We start from the raw sequence: 17933 nt of genomic DNA on the forward strand, positions 1-17933 counted from the left end.
ACTTAATTTAAAAGTTACCATTTTGGAGAAGTTTTTTTAACACCAACAAAATGACTAAGGATGCATGTTAATAAATTAATAATATACACAATTTATTCTGAGAAAAACTCCCAACTCTCAAATGGTCATGTGAGCTTTTAATAAGGCATAATGAGAACTACACTTCAAATTCTGCAGGAGCTCTTTAATTAGAGCAATCTTGAATGAATGAATGAATATTCAGTTAAATAAATTAACAGTGGCTAATATAATATTTATATAATCAATTTTTAATTATTATATATGATTACAAAATTAATAATTTATAATTGTAGTTTTTAATGTTTTTGACATTAAAACTATTTTTAACAATATGTTTTTTTTCAAAAGTAAGTGATGATTTAACCATTTAATGACCTCTCAGCAGGTAATTAAATACTTCTCCTCTTCCTCCACAATAGATGACGACACAAAAGAGCCCACAGTTGGCTTTAAACATCTCAGAGGGGTTCAATAGCTAAATGAAGATGATCCAGTGGCTCAAAGGAATGAGGAGACATCTGTTGCTGCTAAGCCCCACAATCCTCCACACTCCCAGTCTCAGGAGACTATCATTTACCCTGAGTTCTCCCAACTGTCACAGAGTTAATGAGGTGAGGCCTCTCCCCCTGTGACATGTACCCCCACACCCCACACCCTCTTACGCGTGCCAAACGTGTGCTTGACGCATGCTTGTTATTCCCTCCCCTGCAATAACCCCCCGCCCCCTGGCCATCTCCCTCCATATGGTCCATTTCATGTTTTATGTCACGATGCATGTCACTGCTAATGGGTCTTTACCCAAGGGACACATGAAGCGCCATCTGGTCCACTGGAGTAGGCAGACTACCTACTGGGTGTCTAATTGGCTCAGTGAAGATTACACCCAATAGCAGGGGAGTAGAAAGGTTGGGGGGTGCACGCACTACTGACGCTCTATGGTTCCTGTTTTGGACTTTAATTATTGCTTGCTTGTAGCTCACTGAAACAATCTGGATTCATTCCATCTTTCATTCATTCAGTCTTGAAACATTTAATTGATACTACCTTTGTGTTTGTAGGTGAAGAGGGGATTTTTTATATGAAAAGGAGATTTTGTTATGCTTTAAAGTTGCTGAAAAGTTATTGCTGCGTGTACAGTCTGATTTTGCAAAATGAAAAACCACCACGCTATGAAACAAAAATCACCTAGATTCTTAGATTACCTACTGGCTCCCAGTCAAAGTCAATTTTGAAGTGCTTTTACTTGTTTACAAAGCTTTCAATGATTTTGCCCCTAAATACATTTCCAAACTGCTCACTATGTATAAACCAATGAGAATTCTCAGGTCATCAGGCACTAGTATTTTAGTAATTCCCAGAGTCAGACCCAAAATGACTGAGTTTTGAGTTTTTATGTTTAGCAGTTATCGTTTGGCTCTGTGGAACAATGCCGAATGACCTACGATTTGAAGCCACTGTATTTTCTTTTAAAAGCAAACTTTACAAACCTTCCTAGTTTTATCTAGTTTATTATTTATTTTTACTAATGCCACGTCTTATATTAACCCTCTTTATTTTTACTTTGTCTTCTTTTAATTGTATGTTTTATTTCTAAAATACACTTTGCCCTGCATAAATAAAGTTTTATATAATAATAATATTATTATTATTATTATTAATAATAATAGCAATAATAATGTAATTAAATAATTTTCAAATGCAATTCAAGTACATTGCAAAATGACAGCAATAACTCTACATTTGTAACGGTAAACAATAAAAATGTGGTAAACAATATTTTTAATTCAGGTTCTAGCATCAAATAAAACTGAGATAACATCATGAGAAAAGCTAATGCATACTGTGGTGGATACTAATCCATTTTCAGTTTAATACTACACCTGCACAAAGGGCAGAGGCCTCACACTGTACTAAGGCCAGTGGGGTGTAGTTCCTGTTTGATGACAAACACAAAAGCTCAAGGCCTCAACTGTCATTGTTACGTAACATGATAAAAGAGCTAAGCAAACACCCTCCACTGTTTATTGAACAGTGCAATAGACGTGCACATTAAAAGCTAGGTTATGTCAGCGTTGGGCCACACCTTGCACGGATTTGTGTTGTAATGTGGCAGGTGAGAGAAAGGAGCTAGGCTGATTTGGACCAAAGACAGCTGGCAGCTATGTCCACACGCACAAGAAACAGTCATGTGACCACCACTTTGCCACCATATTTTTATTGTTTTCTATTGCTTTGTCTTGGAATTAGCATGAATTAGCATTGATTATATTTCAGCAATAATTAGCAGTAATTAATTAAAGTTTAAATAAAAGTGCCATGTGAAGACTCCCATCTTAAAGAGTATTAAATAGTATTAATGGTATTAATGTACTTATTATCTGCCTAATATATTAATTATTTTCTTTTTGCCCATATGGCAGTTGTACTTGGCCAAGCTGGACCTTCTTTTTGAGCATGTATGTGTGAAATTAGTACATAAAGACATATGACATGGTCCAAAAAACTCAAAATTCAGAAATAAAATTCCGCAAAATTTGAACCAACTTTGAAATGATAATTTCAAGCTTTGCAGGGTGACTCTGAACCGTCATATTTTAACGTGTTTTTCTCCTGACTCAGTCATACTTATTTTTTTAATTTTAACAAAAAATTTAATACTGCGGCTTTAATGTCTCGCTTCATTCTAAATTTAGAAACAAATGACAATATTAACCAGACCTAATAGGCATTTATTTGAGAGGCCACTACTGACATGATCAAAGCCAAAGTAAGTGTACTTGGCAAAAGCTTTAGGAGCCAGGCTGATAATCGGATCTGATCTTCAGCATTTTGATGATCATCTGTTTGTTTTCTTGTTGATAAAAGGCTCTAATGTGAGTTAAGCGCATCTCTATTACAACCACAGCTGAGAGAAACACTTCTGGCTCAATGTCCCACCTTACTGGACTGGTAAAAATAAGTGGCACAAGTCAAGTACAACCAATCAAAACTTCAGTAGCTTATCTCAATGTCCTGCCCACAGCGTTATGGACTAGTTGAAACATGGACCATGTGTTGAGTAAAACCCATCTAACACTCTTCGCTGTCCATTTCTAGGGGCAGTATTTAAAAAATAATAAAACAAAAAACAAAACAGCTGTGCTTGTATTTTCTTCTACACCAAGTCGAGTGGTTTGGCAAAAAGCACAGCTCACAGCTAATATTACTTCACTCCTTCACTCTCGCTCACACAGCTTCATCAATAGATTTTAAAGTCTTAACAGTTTTTGTTGCAATGCTCAAATCTACTGTAGCCAAACAAACTTTACCCGTGCATGCAGCTCAGAACGTGCCTGAAACGTCTTGTGTCATTGCTGAGAGTAAGCTTACTTTGAATGGGAGAAAACATTGTGCAGACTCAAGCTTCTTTTTCTTAGTTTGGTCACTTCCTGGAATCTGTAAAGTGATTTTGCCTTTTTAGTGCTGTCTATTTGGTGGATTTAAACATTACCCTTTAGAAGGATAACTTGCGTATTTGCATTACAATTAGCAATATTACAGACACAGTAAAACAGAACAAAGTTTTAATGAACCATTATTTATGGTAACAGACAAAATACCAATACAAAAATACTGAATAATAAAAATGAGAATCACTACATAGGTTTTAATGCAAGCAATACATGTGCTTATTGCAATTCATAGCTTGTATTAAAACCACTAATTTTTTTCATGTGCTTTTAATAATAATATTTAATAATATTGTAATAATTCTTTTTAATTTATTTTAAACAGCTGTTTCTAAGTTTATTTTTTGTTATTTCATTTTTGTTTTAAATATATTATATGTAATATATATTACTATATTTTCATCATTATCATGTCCAAACATTTAGACTGTCTGGAAGCTCCATGCGCTTTCCTGTTATAATGTCCAAATGTTTGCTGTTAGCATTTCATTAAAACATTGTAAGTTCTAAGCTCAAACAGACCCCCTAAAGTCTCACTGTAGGCCAAATAAAACTCTATCAAACATCAAACAAAGTTATCTGTCGTGAATCAGATTCAGAACAGGACATGGAATTTAGTAGCACAATGTACTTGAATATGAATCTTAAAATGATTTCATTAGTAGCTTACCTCCTCGTTGGGTGCCATGGTTCTGCAGGGCCTCTGGTCCGTGGTGTCGTTGCCCAGGGTCTTGTAATAGTCCCCTGTGCTAGGCTGCTTACTGAAGCTTCGTGACTTCCTGTTGGAGTCCACCCGCCGCAGTCTCTCCGGGTTTTCCCCTGCTGTCAGCTGCAGAAAAAATATACAATATTTAATGCAGGACCACAACCAACACAAAAGCTTGTGTCTTATATTTGACACCTCACACAGTACAAATCCATTTTGTACTGTTCATATCCATAACAATATCATCCTTAATGCATACAATAATATGGACATTTGAATATAGTATCCTGTTTTGTAAAGATACATAAGATCCAGGCTGATACTACTGTGAAAATTGATTTTGAACAAGTAGTCTTACTCTGAGAAACTTAATGATGCCATACTGTACATTTGGATTCTTAGAACCCATGGCACATAATGGGCAGACAGAACAGAACAGAACAACAGACTCTTTAGTTTGTCAAATGAGTCATGAGCCATGAGCTTAGGGTGAAATATGTATTATGAAATTCAATATGAAGACTGCTAAAAAATTGCCATAGATTTGATTTATTTGTTCTAGGCAGATACGTAAAATTAAAAAAAATCAGAAAAAAAGAAAAAAAAACAAATGGACCATGGAGCATGGTGTGTTTGGTCTGTTAAGTCAGACTTTAAAAAGGCTCTTTTAGGCTTGATGCTGTCAGATTAACAAGTGGGCTTGTCAAAAAGTGAAAAAAAATAATAAAAGAACAAAGAACAACCTTTTTCCTTTGTTTTGTGCTTTTAGGATCTTAAGGTGTCCAGTCAATTCAATGCCTAAATTATACAAATATATCATTCCAGATATATTTATTATTATCAATTCAAAGTGTATATGAATTCAAAGTCTACTTTAGCAATACTGACTAATACTGATATATTTTGAGAGAAAAACAATCATGTCCAAGTAACATGACTCTGTTCTCCAGTTCTTTCTAAACTTGTGGGAAGGCTTTACATGACTAGTGCAGATTTACTCAATTGAGACGGAAGGAGAAACAAAAAGACTTTTCATGGCCCATGAGCTGAACTTTAACATAGTCGTCTAAGCTTTACCATTTTAACGGAAGGTATGCAGACAGGGGCCTGGGTGAGAATCTGAGTGACCTCTTGTGGGGTGTTTCAGTAACACTGCTCTCACTTTCTTCTTCTGTCAGTCACTCAGGTGGCGCCAAGAGAGGTTTTAACTGGTCTGGGATCAGTATTTGCTTTCCGTATTAACAAGATAGTTTGACCCAAAATGCTAATGCTACTAATAATGAATGAGAGCTAGTAAGGAGCGGATAGATTTCTGCACGAGGTTGTGCTATCTAGTCCTCACTAGCTTTCATTCATTCCTAGTTATGCTAGAATTTTATATCGATAAATTAATTCAATGCTATATTTGGTGTGGACTATTTTAAACCTTGCTTTAGAAAATCTGTGTAAAAAAAAGGAAAACTGAAATGAAGGACATCGTGCCAACGTTGCATTGTAGAGACATCCTGAGAAAACCCAAAAGTCCACCTACTGGAAATTTCCATGTCTTCCACAAAAAAGCAACGCTGCTTTTCCTGATCTTGGTGGATTTTACTAATGCAAAAAACCCTTGATTTGCATTGTAATCCAACATTACGCAACCACTGCATTTTACAAAGGAAAAACCTTTATCCATTACCTACATTCTTCACATTTATTGAATCAACTGTGTGGTGTTTATGTTGAACAGTTCATCATTATTGTACAATAAAAGGGTGAAACAGGTGACAGAAGAATAGACTAGTAGGACCAGCCTGAATAATTAAAAGGTAAACCAAAGAGCAATTATGATACAGGGGACACGTTTTTCAATTACATATGAAAATAAGCCATCATCAAGAGCTGAAATGTGCCTTTAAGCACAACATCACCAAAGGATACTGGTCAAAAACAAATAAATAAAGAAAGCCTTCAGCCTCCATCACAGACTGTTCTTTAGATACTATGGCAGGAAACATGACTCACCTAATGTCTATGCCTTACCCATTAGCAAATACTGACTCTGAGGGGCAAATTAGCCTTCAGTGTTATGTTCTGTTCTTTCAGTGGCCAATTTGCATTGTTGACTTAAGCCCCTTCCTCCCTGTAGACTTGTTCCAGCGTAACGTGAGCTGGTCCAGTGCAGATGGTGTGATTGTCATACCTCAGGGAAATCGCTGCCTGAAAGGCAATGCTGACCTCTGTACAACACAGATGTGCCTCTCCAAACCCATCCCCATTCAAACCTGTTGAATTTTTCATTACTCATCATGCATACTTATTTGCTACTTTGCTCTTGCGCAACTGTGAGTTGACTCCTAGTAAAGATATACCGGTCATGCTGATTCTCTTACTTCATAAAAATAAAAGTTAGCATAGATTATCTAAATGCCAGAAAACAATTGCTCTGTAATTTACATGAAATATATATTCAAGTGTAAAACTGGACAAACATTATTACTTACTATCTCAAAAAGCACACGACACAAAAAAGTCTTCCAGTGAATAGAAAATATCCAAGCAATTAAAATGCCTTGTGCACTGCTTGAGTTTCAAGTAGGATCAAACTTCCAAACTCTTGCAAAACCCTAATCCAAATACCATCTAATCAAAGAATAAAGCCTCTATAAGCCACACTGTGTTAGACCAAGGGGCCTTACCCTGTCTCTGTGCCGGTAGTCCAGTCAGTTTCAGAGAAGCTGAGAAGTTGGTGGATGCACAGGTGTCACCAGATCCCCATTCCACTGCGGTGTGACACTCTACCTGCTGCTCGCTTTAAATTTTCCCACCCCCTGCCGCACAAGCACCAATCCTGGGCCAGCACAGTGACATCACTGCCCATGTACTGACCAACCACAAGCTGTAGCGACTGAAGCCTCTCATGCAAAGCCCGGTTACACGGCCACAGGGCATGGCCGCCCAGTATCAAATCTACAGCCAGCTTACCAATTGCGTTATGCACACTGGTGGCAACAGGAATCTGATTACAGATGAATGTGGAAAGCCATTTCATAGCGATGGTTTAAAAGGTTGACGTTGTTGATACTGGGAGGGACTAATGGGAGTGCACTAATGTTGGCTTCAGCAACCAGCTCCCAGTTAGAAAGTAGGTGAAAGACGTCTGTATATAACAATCATGTATACATATATCGACACTGTCATAACTGTCATAAAGCTCATGTGAAATGAACTTTACAAGGGCAAAAAAATGTTATTTTTAAATAAGTTATTGTGATGATTTTATTCTGGACCATTTCTATGGGGGCATTCATCATGTAATCTCCACACAACATAAAGGACAGCTGGCATTATGGAATGAAAAAAAAAAAAACGTAATATGACAGCGATGCTCTTTTGTGAATAAACTGATAAGCATACTCAGTTGAAATACTAGAATAGCTAACTGCTCATATTAAAATCAGTATAAAACTAATTTTTACTAAAATTAATGACTGAAAAGGTCATCTGTGGCATTCAAATCAATGAGATCACCCCAAACAAACTGACGTCCAGTAAGCTCCATTAGTCTAAACAGGAGCCAGTGTGTTGTGCCAGGAAGTGGTTGCCATGAGCACCTGTGTTGCTATAGTAGCCAGGGTGGATTGTTTTTCCTCGACCGTGCTTATTGTTGCTTCACTGCTTTCTCCTCCTTACCATGACAAACAATTAGTGAGTTTCAGTGAGTGTGCGTGTTTCACTGAAACACATACAGTGTCTATACGGTGCACGAGTCGTGAAGTTTGTGTGTATTTCTTCATGTGTTTGACAGCAGAACATGTGTATGTGTGTGTTTCTGCACATGCCCCCTAAAGCAGAACATAGTGATTAATACTTAATGAGGATAATGAGGGCTGACCTGGGGCTGTTCACCTGGGAGCAGGTGTGTATGAGTATGTGTGTGTGCATGGCAAGGGAGGTTTGGGGGCAGTGAGTTATGTTAAATAATTTATTATAATAATGTCACTGGCAGCACTTCACAACACATCACAAAACTGACCTAAATTATAGAACTGTAATACAGTACTGTGCAAAAATCAGAGACCACCCTTTTAATTTCCAGTCAAAACAGCCATTAAGCATACAACTAAAAGAAAATGTATATTTAACAGAACATTACCCAGAAGCCTCAAAAGCTAAATATATTATAATTTTTTTTAGTTTTTAGTCCACCCTTTATTATGGTCATACATTATTTTCGGGAGACTTGCTTTCAGTTTCTCAAAGAAATCTGCAGGGATACTTTTTCTACGCTTACAGTTTGTTAGGAGTCCCATATTTTTCTATACTTGTAATAATTTTTTAACCTTAGTTTTGGAAATGCATGTGTTTTATCTTATATGAAATCTCATCAGAAATATGCCCTGAAAATAAAAAGAGACACTGTTACATCTCCTGGTCTCTTTGACTAGATTTTCTCCCATGGTTGAAAGCCTACTGACCACACCTGATTCATTACGATAGGATTGCCCACATTACAAAAAGAAAACACACTTCTAGTAAATGATCAACCCATGAATGTGGGCTAGAAAGTGAGACGATGATTTAAGCAAACAAACTGTTTTACAGTCATGACTGTGGCATTCTTTCAAGATATAGTTATGATAGGTAACATTAATTTAGTCATTATATCGCTGCTGTCGGAACAAAACCTTGTATCTCCATTTTTGTTGTTTTTCAGTTGTTGACATAATTTTAAAGTGCCTGTTGCCCTTTACATTGTATGTACATTTCATGACAAATGGACCAAAAGAAATGGCCCAAAATCACCCTGGTTCCATTGACATATATTCAAGGTAAAGTGTGTTTTCTCCTTCTCCTGTAAAGTTACCATTTTGGAGATTTGAGGTTTTGTTCGAACAACAGCGACGAGTATTCTAGATTTTTTGACCCAAATCCATTAGTGGATATTTATGAAGTACATAAGCTGACAAAATATCTGTTAAATGACTTGCCCTTAAACATGTTTGACTCATAGTGCTTAATTAGACAGTGTAGCTAAATGGTGTGGAACCATTAGCTTGAGATTGAAATGCATCTATCAGATCATCAGACATTTCTTATTACATTGACAATGTCTTGATGATGCTACAGGTCCTCAACTTCAGCTCTATCTTGCAACTCTGCCCTGCTAGTAGTTAAAGGATGATGATATTTGAGTAGCTAAAGAGGCGCTGGGGTCATGAGAGCCACTTTGAGAAGACTCAGGAGTCAGGGTAAGGACTAGGGGTGATGGAAGGGGTCTCAGTTAGGGGTTGCATTACTGTTAGTGTTACAGACAGGGCAATGAACGCAAATGAATCATTTATCCACTCTTTTTGCACTCCAAACAATGAAGAAATATCATTGTGATTAAAGGAATTTAAGCTGAAGCTGAGCACTAATACAGTGCACACACCTAGAAATTGGCTGAATAACCGTAAAAAACCTGGCAATTTCTGGTTCATAATGTTTGACGCTATTGTAGTTGTCATTTTAATTTGAATGTATTTTCTCTTAAAATAAAACAAAGCTAAGACACAAGCAAAAATTTAATGGAAAGACTCTACATATTCTCTCACAATAAAACTGAGTAGATTGAATTGTTATTACAGCTATGTTACAGTTATTACAGCACTGATTATTACAGTATTCATGTATTGCCGTATATATGCTGCAGGTAGCAATACTACTTATACAGCTACAAAAACTGTATAGCACATTTTAATTTCCTCAGATGAACAAAGGGCTCATTTGTGGGGAGTGCTGGCAGAGTTAATTAGTTTAATTAACGTCAGGTCCATCATACAGCACATCAGTGAAGCAGTGGAAGTGTTCTGCTAATGGAAGCCCTCATTAGGACATGGACACAAAAGCAACATTATGTGTGTGCCTCCCTTTGTGCTGATTAGTGAATACAGAAGAGAGATGGGCCTTGGGTTTGATGAGTCTACAGTTTACTTGCAGCAGGGTCAGACAGGACTTCACTGACTGTCTAGAACTTTCTAATGGCCTCTGAGCACCAGAAATACACCAGTTTGTACTTGTGCCTGTTGCTTATGACTGATTTTAAGGAATCCACCGATTTGACGTTTTCTGTCTTGATACCAATTCCTAGGTTTTTCGTAGAACCATAGCTCAACCAGTCACTGATGCCTCTGTTATTAGCTTAGCGACAAAAAGGATTAGTTTGCCCTCTGCAAAAGCAGCTTGAGCTGTGCTGCAGACATCTGAATTATATGTGGAAGCTCTTGAAAATAAATTTGAAGCAGTGAAGTTCTCCACACTACATTCACTTTTCCAAAGATAGAAAGCAGCCTGCCCAATGTCACCATTTGCTCTTATGGTGACGTGCAAATGATACGTTTTTGCCCCCAAGACATTCTGGATGTTTGCTTTTTTACGCTGTAAGCCACACAATGAAATAATAAAAAAAGAATCTTATGTCTAGTGTGTATAGTTTTATTTTATTGTGAATATTCTGCATTTTCATGTAGTCAATTTTCATGTTGCACTTGGTGTGTAACAGCCTTAAGACACACTTATAGAAGTGTGTAATAAAACTTTGGGCTCACCTGTTTAAGGGGTTAATTGTGGATTGGTCACGTATGGCTGATAGTTGATCTGTTCAATAAGGTCGGTATTAGAGCTGATGACAATTCAGTACATCTCATCAGTGCCTCAATACTGATTTTTGTAGCGTTTGTGCACAAAGCCTTGTGGTTACCTAATGGCATTGTCTTACATCTACTCAAGTCATTTGAACATTAAGAGTTTCCCCATGGGTATAAATTGTGCAAAAACGCTGCTAATGGTCCAGAGGTGCACATTTCACCATTCACTACTGAGGCTATAGGATAGTATATAAGCTAAGGACAAAACCGGCTATTTCGCATTTCAGGAAAATCACAGTGCTATCCAGTTGGCTGTTGTTTGTGCTCTAAAATGCACTCAAGCATTCAACACAAAGATGTAAAAGCTATGCTACTTATAACTGAGACGTTAGTGGTGCCTAGAAGCTTCACAGATTGCTTATAGTGTCAAATGACTGGGTAAAACCTATGACTGAATTTAGCTACAAGAAACTTGTTTTCATATATGTTGAAAACCTACATGAAAAGTAATTACTAGACCTGTTTTTTCAGCGACTTCAGCGACGTTTTTTCAGAGAAAATCTACTTTTTCGAACATGGAGCAGCCAGCAAAGCTACTAGGTCAATACATGGGAAATAATATACTTATGTCAAGTGAAAACACCGCCCTGACATGCTTAACATTCAGTTATAACAGTCACACAATCACAATAAATGACCTGATTCATGTTTTCATCACACTTATCAGTATTACGCAGTCTTATTGTTACAGTGCTTGCTCATGCTTGATGTAATGCTTCATGAAGTCCACGTCTTGTATAATGAGACCAAGTGAAGCGGACATGCTACTATATATACCTCAAGGCAAGGTTTCAGTTACACATCGATGCAGGCAACAAACCTCAGGGGTTCAATTGAGCCATGTTTGATAAGAGTATTAGAACAACACATCATTCAAACCCTTGAGATTACTGAATTACACCCTAGCATATTATTGTATAGGCTTCATTATCCACTGTGCATTAAGTATAATATCTTATCTTATTCTTGAAACTTTGTCATTGCACATATTTAATGAGTGCAGATCTCATTAGCACAATGTTCATTTAGATAAAAGCTAAGAGTCTAAATTCTATATGGCATACTTTATTCTCTGTAACACCCTTTCTGTTCTCTTTGTGAGAAGTGAATGGGGATTTGCTCCCCAGATTGATGAATCAATACATAAAATACTTTCAAGAACTTCACATACGTGTTGTGAAGGTTCCTTACAAGTTCTTTTACAGTAATGAGAATTAGAAAAAACGTACCTACAAATGTTTAGCCACGGTAGAATTAAACAGGCAGGTAAAAAAAGCAGTTAAGAGTTTGAACTAGCTGACCACATAATGCAGGTTTTATGATATATTCTAACATAAATATGAACTCTCCAAAAGGGGAATCACCAAAATACAGTATAATCACTTGTCTTTATAAGGGGAACTGAAACAAACATTTGAAACCATAAATGTGTAAAAATGTTGCACAAGTTTTACAAGTTACTTAAAGTTAAGGGTTAAAGGGTTACAAGCAAATTTGACCTTTAGTTGCCTTAACTCTCTGGCACTGACATAAAAAAGGTTTGGAACCCATCATAAATTTACCATGTACTTCCTGTTTTTGACGTGACAAAAGGCATCACCTTTTAAAGCTACAATCAGGGAACCAATTTACAGGCATCAAATTGATGGCAGACTGTCACTGAATCTTGAGGATTGCTCCTACCATGTGCCTTTCTCAAAATACAACTATCATTGTCAGCCCAAATATAAGCATCATGCCCCCCAACCTACTCCTTTACTGTCTCAGAAAATTAGGATTCGGGGCTTCTATTTTGTGGTTCTGAAGTTCTTGACTGTGGCTTTAATTTTACTCATCAGTCAGATTATGTCATTCATACATGTGAATGTTGTGTTTATCAGAATAAAGCATAGTGTACCTCTTTTTTTTTCACTGTGTCATTGTCCACGCGGCGGAGGTTGCTCTTCACCTTCAGAAACTCGGCCGACCCCTGCTCCTCGGGTGGACTGGGTGCGGGGTACATAGGGGGAGGTGGAGGGACGTACGAGTTGTTAGGCGGTGGAGGAGGTGGAGGTGGGGGGAAAGTGGGAGGCGGCGGAGGTTGTGCTGCCTCTTCCTTCTTCTGGACCCCATCAGTCACATCAGGGTTCAGCATTTCCATGTAGGTCTCCATGTCACTGATTGCTGACGCTGGGCCTCCTGCCAAAACATATATTGTCAAGATTCATCTGATTGTCTGTCATTAATCTATCTAACAGGGTGTCATAATCAAAAGCAGCTTCTTTATTGATTCATTTGATCAATTTTCAGCTGTTTACTAACGAAAGATCACAATCTCATACAGTCATAGTTAACAGAACAATGTTGGAGTGAGACAGAAAGTGTCATATTCTAAGATTCTAGTAGAAGAATGCTGTTTAAGGTGTGCTTTCTGATTACCTTTCTGCCTTAAAATGATTTAGTCATGTTACTACTAAGTCAATTATGTTAGTACTGAATACTGCTGAATGTTAAGTTTGCTGTGTTATATGTTCTGTTTTGAGAATGTAACACCTGTGGTGGTTTTTGTTCAACAACACACTCATCTCACTTCACTATTTCAAAATAACTCCACAGAGAAGCTAACTGGTAGCTTCAACCCAAGGTCTACAGCAGGCATTTCAAACTGGGGACCTTCAGGGCCAAAGTGCTGCCTAGATTAGCGTTTACCCTCATTTAACGCTCTGAAAGCAGTTCATGAAGGCCTTTCTAATTAGCTGAAGAGCTGAATCAGATGTGTTTAATGAGGCAGTGTGCTGAGGTCTGCGAAGACTGGAGCCTGACACATGTGGTCTACAGAGTAGAGGGGAATTGAAAGAACTGATACATTTCTGTCTTTCCACTAGAGGGCACTGCTGGCTCGGCTCCCAGCAGGTGGCCCTGAGGACACCATGGCAACAGTTGTACTGAGTGTCTTCCAGCTCAGTGAACACAACTTTTTCCCACCATTGTTAAGACAATAGTGCACACATGCTGCATTAAGCCGCCAAGGATGTCGTGCCTGCAGGTTATGGGTTACTGGGTAGAAGGCTTTGTTCAAAACACAGAAGAATTCAATGAAATAAATACCAAGGGGTCAGATTTATGAAAGCCTATAAGAGATGGTAGAATGGACGTGCACAAAAAGTTTAGTAACATAAATAATTACAGTATAAACATATCAGGCAGGGCAAATTGTTTGGTTCCTCAGCCCATATTAAGTTTATAATGATGATACTCAGAAGCAGTTTACGAAACCATTTTTTGTCTAATAGTTAACAACTCATACTTCAGACAGCTGAAATAAGCAAAAGTATTTTATGCTGTGAGTTCTGCAGATACTCAGTTTCAAATGCACTCATTCCTCATAATGTTAGAAGCCTGAAAAATGTTTTAAAGCTGCATTCACATGAACCAGTACCAATCATTTAACTATTCAATATATATATACATATGATGTCTGTGCAATACATCATTTGTAAATCGTTATCATGATACTGGCCTTTGCGATTTTTATATACAGACAAATTACACATTTAAGCAATTCACATACTATCATTCATTCACAATTGCAATTACAACAACGCTGACTAGGTCCAGTTCAAGATCGCAAGAGGAAAAGGTCTAAGGACTTTGAAAGAGGGTTCATTATTGAGGAATGGATGGCAGGAGCTTCAGTCGCAAAGACTGCTCATGAATGACTGCCATGCTCATGCATTATTGTAATATCCAAATATACTAAATTGATATTCTCAGGTGACTTAAAATATCAATGCAGGACGAATAATGTCAGCAAGAACAATCTGTCCAAAACTACATAGAGAGGGATATAATAGTAGGGCTTCAGTGTATAAACCTCTCATTACCGAGAGGTCTACAGACATGTGGGGACAAAGGGATATGTGACGAGACGAAGACAAGGCATCCTTCACCATATTCTCCACAAGTGGGTGAGTGCATGTGTGGTGTACACCAAAAAATGATACAGGACTGAATGCTTGAACCCTACAGTGAGGGGGTCTGGTGGATATGTTATGCTGTGAGAGGTATTTTGCTGGCATGGTTTGTCCATTTCTCCCCTTGGAAGGGTGACAGCAAATGAATGTTACAATCGTTTGACTGATTACCTTCATTCTATGATGAATCATTTCTATCTTGATGGGAGTGGTCTCTTCCAGGATGACACGGTCCCCAACCACAGGGATCATGAATGGTTTCGTTAGTACTCATATGCCTCATATATCTCAGACCAAGTGAACACCAATGGGAGATTTACAAACATGACAGAATATCATTTGAAATATTCAGACTTGTAAAACCTATGCCAAAGCACACTGAAGCTGTTCTGGTGGCTTTTGACCCTCTTACTAAGAAACTTTACACTGATCAGGCATAACATTATGACCACCTCCTTGTTTCTATGCTCACTGTCCATTTTATCAGCTCCACTTACTATATAGGTGCACTTTGTAGTTCTACAATTACAGACTGTAGTCCACCTGTTTCTCTGCATACTTTGTTAGCCCCCTTTTACCCTGTTCTTCAGTGATCAGGACCCCCATGGACCCTCACAGAGCAAGTACTATTTGGGTGATGGGTCATTCTCTGCACTGCAGTAACACTGATGTGGTGGTGGTCTGTTAGTGTGCGCTGCGCTGGTCTGAGTGGATCAGCCACAGCAGTGCTGCTGGAGTTTTTAAACACCTCAGTGTCACTGCTGGACTGAGAATAGTCCACCAACGAAAAATATCCAGCCAACAGCGTCCTGTGACCACTGATGAAGGACTAGAGGATGATCTGACAAGGTAGGAGTGTCTAATAGAGTGGACAGTGAGTGGACACAGTGTTTAAAAACTCCAGCAGCACTGCTGTGTCTGATCCACTCGTACCAGCACAACACACACTAACACACCACCACCACATCAGTGTTACTGCAGTGCTCAGAATAATCCACCACCCAAATAGTACCTGCTCTGTGAGGGTCCATGGGGGTCCTAACCAACAGGGTAAAAGGGGGCCAACAAAGTATGCAGAGAAACAGATGGACTACAGTCTGTAATTGTAGAACTACAAAGTGTAACTATATAGTAAGTGGAGCAGATAAAATGGACAATGAGCGTAGAAACAAGGAGGTGGTAATAATGTTATGTCTGATCGGTGTATATTGGCTTTCCCTTTAATTTGTCATCTGTCTGTATATGCTAGTAACGGACAGTGTCTCTACTATCATCTTGACTATGTCGGCATGTCTGTGTTTGTGTATGTGCATAATTTGGTATAACTGTGTTACGCTGAAGCACTGTAAGGGTGCATGTGTAAATCCTGTTTGGGTGCGAGGGTTAGTGAGCATGACTTCCTCACCTGCTGGTACTCGTGACGGTGGGGAGCTGCTCTTCTTCTCCCCTGTGCTGGACTGGCTGGAGTTGGCCGAGTCGTAGTTGGACAGGGAACTGGAGGGGGAGCCCACGTCAAAGTGGGCTGCAGGCGGCACCACTGGGTTCAGTGTGGCGTTTGGAGAGGAAAGGCCCGAGTCAGGCTGCTTATACTCCAAATCTGCTGAGGGATCCCGGGATAGGACGCGATGTTCCACACTCTGAGAGGAAACCAGGGGAATCCAAGGAACAACACAGTATAATCCAGAAAGAAACACTGTGTAATTTTCAGTAAGCTATTACATTGTTTTTGAATTTTTGTAGTATAATTTGTTGCTTGATTGTTTGCACTTCAGTAAAATTTACAGACATATTTGCCTACTAAACTAGACACAGATCTAGATCTCTGAAATGTTTGGGGTGCTCCAGTGTTGTGTTTGTCCAGTGTTAGTTGCTGAACAAACAATATGTTTGTTACTGCCGATATACAGCTATTAGTGTTAGATTAGTGACTGTTAGTTGTTAGCAAGATAAGGAGGTTATCTTCACTTAATTTGTCATGCAGGGCTTTCAGATTAGTTGACTGAGACAGGAACAGAATGACAGAAAGCTGCCACAGAAGTATTAGTAAGTTAATTAAAAAGTATTAATTTGATTGAATGTGTGGTAACATTATTAAAGTATCTGCTCACCAAAATGTTGCAAACTGCTCTCTGTAAAGGATTCATTCATTAAGTATGCACTGGTATTTGTTACATTTTTACTACACAAATGTATTTTTACATTGTCAGTGGCACCATAAATAATGTACTACTTTTTTAAACCAGGAAGGAACATAACAGTGAAACAAACAGAATAGCTGCAACTAGCAGAGCCAGTCTGTGATACTCCTACAACAAAAAAACTTTAAATAACAATAACAAGTGTTCTCTTCAATAGGACCATGCTTCCTGTACTGGCTCTTACTAATCATTGGCATTAGAAATGATGCATATATATCATAATCATATAGGTTTAGGAATATCTTCTGTGTACTGAACGCTACTCGCTGCTGTAATGTAGCAAGTTGCATGTTTATTTGTTTCTCACCATGTTTTCGACTGTGCGGAGATACTTGGCACACTGTGAATGCCCATTATATTCAGCCAGGTCTGCTGCAGTGAAGCCATCCTGGTCTCGAATGCCCAGATCCACTCCGTTCACCACTAGAATCTGACAGCACTGTGGGAAAAAAACAGAGAAAGAGGTGGGTAGAGGCAAAGTGATACACAATTTATTCCAAATATGTCTTTGTATGCCTCATTGAGAACTTGTGTTGAGTGACGTTTGCGTTTTTAACCAATGTGCTGCTATCAGATTTCATCCTATTCAAATTTTCCAAACCACTAAAAAGGACCTTTTCTTGTGTCCTTGTTGCCTGTCTCATGTTTCAGGTAAACTGAATGAAACTGAATAAAAAAACAGAAAAACGTGATACTTGACTTTTTTCTGGTGTCCGTTCCACATTTACTGTACTCACGATTAAAAAATATCATTAAAAACTTACCACTGATAGAAATAAATTAAAGGCATCAGTGACATTTACTAATGTTAATAATAGATTTCGAATAAGTGACTACTAAATTTGATTTTATTTAATCCCTTATTCCTAGAAATAAAAAGACACAACATTTTTCTCATGCCGGTAAGAACTTGTACCATAACCAAGAACTACTATTAG

General features: G+C 38.2%; 1 protein-coding gene across 7 annotated transcripts in view; it reads right to left on the reverse strand.

Annotated features, from left to right (window-relative positions):
* The window catches only part of espn (espin), a 64962-nt gene that overhangs the window by 22826 nt on the left and 24203 nt on the right, over positions 1-17933 (reverse strand). For 4 of the 7 annotated variants that reach the window (XM_036578991.1, XM_036578990.1, XM_036578993.1 and 1 more), the window contains exons 5-9: positions 17303-17434; positions 16906-16926; positions 16203-16434; positions 12742-13022; positions 4141-4299 (exon numbers count right to left, since the gene is read on the reverse strand). In XM_036578991.1, coding sequence (XP_036434884.1) covers positions 4141-4299; positions 12742-13022; positions 16203-16434; positions 16906-16926; positions 17303-17434 — 825 coding nt within the window. The remainder of the gene's footprint in view (positions 1-4140; positions 4300-12741; positions 13023-16202; positions 16435-16905; positions 16927-17302; positions 17435-17933) is intronic. The other 3 variants (XM_036578995.1, XM_036578996.1, XM_036578992.1) reach the window with 1 other exon arrangement.

The sequence above is a fragment of the Colossoma macropomum genome, unplaced genomic scaffold (assembly GCF_904425465.1).
Source record: "Colossoma macropomum unplaced genomic scaffold, Colossoma_macropomum, whole genome shotgun sequence".
In the NCBI taxonomy this organism is placed as follows: domain Eukaryota; kingdom Metazoa; phylum Chordata; class Actinopteri; order Characiformes; family Serrasalmidae; genus Colossoma; species Colossoma macropomum.